The 8,801-nt window shown below is 37.3% G+C and overlaps 1 protein-coding gene across 15 annotated transcripts in view; it reads left to right on the forward strand.

Moving 5' to 3' along the window:
- The window catches only part of LOC106876118 (FMRFamide peptide receptor frpr-18), a 162,455-nt gene that overhangs the window by 145,792 nt on the left and 7,862 nt on the right, over nt 1-8,801 (forward strand). For 9 of the 15 annotated variants that reach the window (XM_052973249.1, XM_052973256.1, XM_052973248.1 and 6 more), the window contains 2 exons: nt 969-1,081; nt 4,053-4,315. The exons of 3 other annotated variants lie outside the window; for them this stretch is intronic. In XM_052973249.1, coding sequence (XP_052829209.1) covers nt 4,171-4,315 — 145 coding nt within the window. In that variant the 5' untranslated portion in view covers nt 969-1,081; nt 4,053-4,170. Of the gene's footprint in view, nt 1-13; nt 599-968; nt 1,082-4,052; nt 4,316-8,801 lie in introns of those variants that run through there. 3 more of the 15 variants (XM_052973258.1, XM_052973257.1, XM_052973254.1) reach the window with 2 other exon arrangements.

An 8,801-nucleotide genomic window follows, 5' to 3' on the forward strand; every position in this document is an offset into this window, starting at 1 on the left:
TTCTTGCTCGTCACCGCTCAACTCATGGACACAAGCAAGGATTTCTTTACCGAATCGTTACTGGCGACGAAAATTGGTGCTTATGAAGCTGCGTAAGGAATGGCTCAGCCCCGGTAAACAAGCGACCCCGCGCGTGAAACAAGATCTTCATCCGCGTAAAACGATGTTGTGCGTATGGTGAGACTGGAAAGGGATTATCCATTACGAATTGCTTGAACGGAACCAAACAGTCAACGTGGAACTCTATGTTCAATAGATGGAACGACTCAACACGGCTATTTAAGAGAAAAGACCAAATCGTCAGCATGGAGTTCTTCTGCTGCACAACACCCGCCCTCATATCGCCATATGACCAAGGAAGACATTCAAACGCATGGCTGGGAAGTACTGCTACACCCGCCGTATTCTCCTGATTTGGCACCAACGGATTTCCATCTCCTTCGATTTCTTTCAAATGCTATGCGCGGGGTTTCGTTCAATACTGATGCAGAACTGAGAGCTTGGTTAGATCAATTTTTCGACTCGAAATCGAGTGATTTCTACCAACGAGGTATTGAAAATCTTGTTGAACGTTGGAAAGAAGTTGTAAACAACAAGGGTGAATACATTATTGACTAATTAGTTATTTTTTATGAAAAGTTATAAAAATTTTAAATTAAAAATACGACGGGAACTTAGTTGCCAACCCAATATATATATATATATATATATATATATATATACGTATGTATGTATGTTTGTATGTATGTATGTATGTATGTATGTATGTATGTATGTATGTGTGTGTGTATGTACGTGTGTGTGTAATGCTGTATTAAGGGGAGGTCATCTTTTGCCAATAAACATGATCTTCACTTTAGCTTTATTATTATTATCGTTATTATTATTATTATTATTATTATTATTATTATTATTATTATTATTATTATTATTACCATCATTATTATTAATATTTCTTTTTATCGCAGGTTTTGTTGGAACTCCTGGAGTCTTGCATTGCTACCTGCAGCCTACGACACCATGATATCCATACTTTTCAGTTATCTAATACTTTCCTGATTATTCTGGCCGTGCCAAGGAGGTAAACGTTTTGTGACAGTTTTACTGAGCACTCTATTCCAATTTCCTTTATATTCCTCCTCATACCTTCTGATAGTGTCTCCAAGGACCCAACAATAATTGGCACTATCTTCAAATTCTTCATTTTCCATAGCTGAGCTATTTCGTAATTAAGAGGGTTGTATTTATCTACATTTGCGCCTTCCTTCTCAACTATCTGTGGGTCAAAGAGGCATGCTCTAGTACCTGATCTCTTTGGATTGGGAAATCCCAGAGGATTTCGCTAGTCTCCGACTCGGCCAGTCTCTGCGGTTTGTGCTCATACCACGTCTTGACCCTCGCTAGCCCCCACTTTTCACCAAGTTTCCAATGTAGCATTTTCGCTACCTGATCGCGTCGCCACAACTTGTAGTAGTTTTGAGCAAGTCTAGGGCATTTATTTGTGATATGGGCAATGGTTTCATCCACCCTAATACAGATGCGGCACAGTGGATATACTTGCTCATTCCAAAGATTGACATTCCAGTTCGTGGCCGAAGATTGGTCTTGCGCTGCCGGTATAGTGATCTCAATCTCATTTTTTTTTTAGTGTTCTTTTCTTCAGCCAATCCCACCAATTTTCCAGCAACTTTTGTTGTGGCTACATTGATTGTGTAGTCCCTTGTTGCGTAATCTTTTATGTACTTTTTGTACTTCTTCCTTTGTTTTTCCTTTTTCCTCTGCTTTCAATACTCCCTCGTTCCTAACTGACACTAGCAAGGTTTCCTTACTTTGGACTGGGTATCTCATTAAGCACTCGACTTCGATAAGAGTCTTCCACTCGTATCAGTCCGCTTCCTCCATTTTCTCTCTTCATGTATAGGCGATCAGTGTCTGCACGTGGATGATGGGCTCCATGCATCTTTACGAGCTTTCTTGACTTCCTGTCGATCTCCTCTGTCCACTTCAGGATTCCAGTGCCATCTGTTGCCGAAATTATGTTTCTGGCATTCAGTTTTGAAGCCAGTATTTTTCTCATTTCCCACAGGTACTCTCTTTTTGTCTTTTCCTCCAGGTCGTTGTGTTTAATTCCATTTGCCTCAAGTATTTCCAGGTATTTAAAGCTAGATTGAATTTGAATTACTTTCATCATTTCACCTCTTGACAGCCCTATGCCTTCTGTCCTGACAAGCTTTTCTCGTCTCATGACCATCGTAGCATTTTTTGAGAACCCAAACTCCATCTTAATATCATTGGAGAAAATCCACACAGACTAGACTAAGCTGTCCAGTTTTGCCTCATTTTTTGTGAATAACTTCAAGTCGTTCATGATTAGCAAGTGGTTCAGTTTTCCCTTACCTCTTCTCAGGTCATACTCCAACTTTGTTTTCTGTAGTATTTCCCTGAAGGAGGTCGTTCCCAACACTGTCCCCCTCAAAGGTTCCTGTCTTGATTTTCACCTCACCTAATATTTGGTTCTCTGCTGTCAATTCCGTTCTCCAACATTTCATACTGTTCCGTGTAAGGCTTCTCATGTTTTCTGCTCCTCCATACATTTCGAGTGTTCTTATCCAAGAGTGTGGTATCATATCGTATGTTTCTCGATAGTCAATCCATGGTCAGGTTTGTGTATCTTCTCTTGCAGTTTCTGATAATTAGGTTATCGATTAAGAGCTGATCCTTCGGCTCCTCTTTCGGAACCTTTTCTGTTCATTAGGTAGTAAGCCACTTTTTTCTAAGTTGGCATTAGTTTCCACATCAGCGGAAGACACGTTATTGGTTGAAAGTTGGATGCAACATTTCCCTTGGCATATAACAATGTCTTCCCCTCTGTTATCCAGCTGGATACTGTGCCTTCCTGCAAGCACTCATCAGGCTGTTTCGCTATCCTCTCATGGAACCTCTCAGCTTTTTCATCCGATAACTTTGGACCCCATCCGGTCCTGGACTCTTCCAATGTGGAAATTTTATTAACTGTTTTTTTATTATTTCTGTACTATTTTTCATATGCCTGCTTGGCCTTCTATATTTCTTAACCTATTTTGGATTTGATGCAGCCACTCCGTTTCATCATTGTGCTCTAATGCTCTACAGGCTAGTCCCAGATCCCTCTCCAGAATTCCCTGCTTTCCTCTGCATCTGGTTTCATTGTTACGTGTATTTGCCCATCTAGTCTCTGAAATAGTTTTTTTTTTCTGATTTGCTTCAAACAATCTGTTTTGCCTGAATTGTTTTGTTCTATTTTCATACCTTTCCAGTTTTGCTTTGATTGTTACTACTCTTAGTTTCAATTCTTCCAATATCATATCATAACCTTCATCTCTTATTTTATATGTTCTTTCTAGAATTATACTTATGCTTTCGTTCTGCAATTCCTCTCTACCCAATTTTCAACTTTTTCTAAATGTCTTTTTAACTTCATCACAAATTCGTCTACGCCAGTATGGTTCGTTACGTTCTGTTTGTTCTCTTGCCTTGTATCCAACTCTGTCTGCAGTAACCATAGCTGCAGCCAAAATAAAATTGTTAGTTTCAGCTATATTTCTAGTCTCGAATAGCCCAAGGACCGAATCTATCTTTTCGGTTTCAACTTCGAGCTTGCGTCGATCAATATACCTCTGATTGGTGTGGTACTTGAACTTGATCTTCTTTAATATATCGGTACACTATCCTCACTATGTCTTGTTGGTCATCATCATATTCTTGCGATAAACCTCTTCCGATTACTTCTGCTTTGTATTTATATTTACACTTTGCTGTACGTCTTCACTGCCGCCATTCATTTCTCTTACCTCGCTGGGTACGTTATCTGTTGCTGAAACACTATTTTTATTTTCTACTTTCCTTTTTATCTCTTCGATTTCCCTGTCTGTTAACCGCCCTTTTGCTATTATTATTATTATTATTATTATTATTATTATTATTATTATTATTATTATTATTATTATTATTATTATTATTATTATTATCATCATCATTATTATTATTATATTCATGAACATCTTTCAATTCAGTTTCCATTTCTTGGCGAGTGTATTCCTGATACCCTGGGAAGAGAAACGATTGGTAGGCCCATTGCAATAAAGACACCAGATTGTTCCTTTACAAAGTCATGCAAAACAGAAAAAGTGGATGAAATATAGAGAGAAAAAGGAAAACGTACAAAATAAACAAAAAAATAAAGGGGAAAAAGGAAACAAAATTCACAGCAACAGTGCTCTTCTCAGTACCTGTGACGTACCAGCTAAGACAATCTTTTGCATTTTCTGCATGGATGGTAAGCCAGGGATCATTCTTAAATAATTTTCACTTCCTCTTTTGATCATTCCATACGGTCCTACAATCACTAGTATTGTAACGGTCTTGAGATGTCATATCTTTTCGATTTCGATTAGCAAATCTTTATATTTTCTGAGTTTATCAAATTCTTTTGCCGACATATTATTGTCACAGGGTATGCTCATATCAATCAATAAACAGACTTTATTGTTTTCGTCTTGCACAACAATATCTGGTTTATTTGCTTTGATGATCCGGTATGTACATACTGGGAAGTCCCAAAGAATCGTTACATTATCTCCCTCAGTTACAGCCTCGGAGTGGTGCTTGTACCATTTGTCAGCAGTTTTGATTTTATAATGCCAACACATTATCCAATGTAGATATTGGCCAACTCTGTAGTGTCTTGATTTGTACTCTACAGGGGCTAAAACTTTACAACCAGATATCAGACGGTCCACTGTTTCAATCTCATCGTTGCAGTATCAGCACTTTGGGTTTACACCATTTTTCATCACATTGGCTGCTAATCTTGAAGAGCCAAGATAAAGCCTTTACTCTCTGCCTTTAGCCCTAAGCTCTGTATCCACTGATGGGTGTTTTTTTTTCTGGTCTACATCAGTTTGTTTGCTACCGGCCACGTATTTGCAATGCAGAGGTTTTTGTTCCCACCTATCAGCCAATTGTTCAAACGCATTTTGCTTTGCTGTTGATTTCACCTTCTTTGCAACAACAGTTACTGCACTTCCATCATGGTTTTAAACCTGGGTATTATGCATAAACTCACTTGAAAATGTGTTGCTCTCCTTCATAACAGAATGAAGCTTATTAGGCCTATCATGGTTTTCAACAAGCTTTAGCATCCAGTCGTTAGATGTTTCAGGATATTTTGCCAGTCCAACTGTGGTGGTTTTGTAAGAGATTTCAAATTGGATCAAGCCTCGACGTCCTTGAGCTCTGGGTAGGTAAAGATGATCTGCGTCTGCCTTTGGGTGGTGCAACTTATTGCAAGGCAGCAGCTTAAGAATTTTCCTCTCAATCTTCCTTCTTTCGTTCACATTCCAGTTAAACACATTGAAACTATACATAACCGGGACTGCAAAAGAATTTATAGCTAACACCTTGTTACGTGCATTTAACTCAGATTTTAGGACTGCTCGAATTCTCCTGTAACATTCCTTCCTGATCTTCTCTTTCATGCATGCATGCTGAATGCCAAAGCCCACATTTATTCCTCGGTGTTTGTAAGTTTGTTCCTGCTCGAGATCCTTTATGACTGCGTTAACACCCAACACCACTGAAAATGAGGTCGTCAATTTCCCTTTCTGGATAGAGGCCTTGGCACATTTATCAAGAACGAATTCAATCCCGATGTCATCACTGAATGATTTAACAGTACGTAGTATTCCTTCAAGCTCATTATAGTCTTTGCTATAGGGCTTTAAATCAAGAATATAAAATAGATGACTTATCTTCTTGTATTAGGGCTATTCAAAAAATTAAAGGTGAAAGTGAGTCACTTTGGAAAATGCTGCAGTTGATATTAATATTTTTTGCAGTCACCAGTCTATTAGAGTAGTATAATTGGAGATTCGTATTCCTGACATGTTGTGCTTCAGGAAAGTTTGAAATCACAGGAGAAATTTTGAATCTATCCAGCGATTTCAAGATTCATGAATGCGGTATGCTGTCAAAGGCTTTTTTGATAATAGTATGTTTACGTTTGCTTTAGGGTACAGTGCCCCATGCAGCGTCACCTTCTCATCCTTCTATACAGTGTTGATATTTCCTCCTTAGTCCATCCTGAAATGGATGCACTGTATCTGACCATCTCAACTGCCCAGATATTTATTGCAGTAATCAAAATTTTGGCATTCAGGTTGGATTTCACCAACATCTTCACCCTTTTTTTATACGCCTCGCTTATCCTGACTTTCATTTCTCTGTGTAGAATACCATCCAGCTCCAAAATCTCTAAATACCTATACCCACTACCGTCGGGTTCACCCATAGTCTCTCCTGATGGTAACCGCAATCCTCTGCAGGCTGCTTTCTTCCCTCTTTTCATATTAAGTACTGAGCATTTGATAATCCTAAATTCCATACCGATGTCTTTACCACACTTCTGGACTGTTTTGGCTCAGGAATCCATCTGTTTTTCAGATTTCCCAAACAATTTCAGGTCATCGATAAACATTTTTTCCTCCACATCATAAGTTATGGCTGCTGCTATCTACATTACGTCGTATCCTGCAGGTATTTCTTCTACGGTTATTTTTGCCGTTCTTCTACCCAAATACGTTGGTAGTAGACTTATTTCCTCATTTTTTAAAGTTATTGTTGATAACTCCTCAGCCGTGTTCTCATTGGCAAACTGTGCTTCTACCGTGCCATTCTTTTTACCACGTCCAACATACACAATTTTATTCCATATAGGTGCTAGACACCTTTCAATTATTTCACTTTTACAAGTTACAATTCTTTTTCTTTTAGGTTGTACGTTTTATAAGCCACTGTTCTTGCAGCTATATTGTGTACAATTTCCTAGGGAGGGAGTAACTTCGTATCATTTCCGTTCTTTTTTACGAGATTTCCGTACTTAATTCAGCCATCTCCACCTCTAGCGTTACCATATTCCCACATACGGCTGCCAAGAAACTGGATTTTTCCACAAACACTTGTCTTACATTATCAGCTTCGCCGTTTGTTACTCCTTCCATTTCTGGGAAATCTCCCTTAGACATTACGTTGAATTGCATAATGCAACTTTACAGAAAAATAAGTTCCTTAAAAAGGAATATACAAATGACAAAAATAATTTTGACAAAAAATAATTATTGCCAAAAAAATAATACTTTTTACCCTGCAAAGGGTAAGAGTTCAAATCACAAAAAGTCCATTAGCAGTTGTTTCCAACAATATTAAAATATTTTACAATTGTCTGCCCCGCAGGGCGAAAATGACAGTTCACAGCAGTTCAAATTTCAACAGGTACGACATACAGTGCAATAACAAAGAAACATTAGATAATAACAAATAGAACTCACAAACATGCAGTAGCCAACACCGAGATGTAGCTATGAGATGCGACTCTGAACGAACTTATAGAGCTGTAGCTTTATATATAATTCAGTCAACACGTTGACTGGTTTGCGCTAGTAGATCGCCCGACCGAGGTAAATAGCGAAGTGTTAGCACTAAGCAGTGTGTAAGAAAGAGCAGAATTAAGTTTAAGTTGAAATATGCTTGTCACATATTTCAACTGCTAAAAGGCAAATACACTGCAGTTATCGTGGAGAATAAATCTCTCTTATGGTAAAAAGGTGTGAAAACACCCGGTTCGTTCCGTGTAACCGTCGTTATGACTGGGATTCCTAATAGATGGCGACACTGAACGAACGGGATGTTTTCACATCTTTTTACCATGAGAGAGATTATTCTCCATGGTAACTACAGTGTATTTCCCTTTTAGCAGTTGAAATATGTGACAAGCATACTTCAACTTACCTAATTCTGCATATAGAATATTCTTGTTTTTAATGAAACGTCTAAAGGTTGCTTTCTACATATATGTGTGTGTATGTATGTCTGTATGTATGTTTTTGTAGGTATGTACATATGTGTGTGTTTGAGTTTTTGTGTGTAAATGCGTGTATAAATATGTGTGTATGTATGTAGGTGTCTGTGTGTGTGTGTTCATATAGGCTATGTATGCATGCATCTTTATATGTATATGGATAAGTATGAATATAACTGCGTATTTCTTTGTCTATGTATTAATACTTGCATTGTATATCTGTATATCTTGTGAGAGTTTGTGTGCTATAGAAAATTCTTTACAAATCAACTGTTTTCCTTTAAGCTCGAAGGTCAACTGATACATTCTCCAATCATAAAAAACAGTAAGATCAATATTATTTCTTCTTCATTTCATCAGTTTGTTCGTTGATCAGCTTCAAAAATTTGCTGTCTATTCTTTTTTTTTCTCTTCCGAAATGCTAATAGTTAACTGATTAAAATATTTCATTAATAGATTACATAAACACTTCTGGCTTCATGTAATATAGGAATATGGCGCATATGAAGAACATGAAGAAGCATTATCATATAATATTACTGAATCAGGATAGAAAGTCTAACAATGATAAAACGAAGCAGGGTGTCTCACTGTTTTGAATATTTTCACATTTAAAAAAATTTAACTATAAGGAACCATTTTCAAAAGTTTCTATTGAAAATTAACTAGAAATTATCATCACAAGAAAATAATTGAATATGTTGAAATTGATCTTCCCACAAGCGGTGATTAACGCTAGATAATACAAATTTTGTTGTTACTGGTGTTAGATTGAATATTTTTTAGTTAGGCATTAATCTCTGATAAGGAGACGATATTCAACGGTAACTATTTGAAAATATTATTTTATAATCAAAATATAGCAACGTAAATCATTTAGAATATTGTATTGTTAGTTGATGTATTA

Source organism: Octopus bimaculoides, chromosome 15 (genome assembly GCF_001194135.2).
Source record: "Octopus bimaculoides isolate UCB-OBI-ISO-001 chromosome 15, ASM119413v2, whole genome shotgun sequence".
In the NCBI taxonomy this organism is placed as follows: Eukaryota; Metazoa; Mollusca; class Cephalopoda; order Octopoda; family Octopodidae; genus Octopus; species Octopus bimaculoides.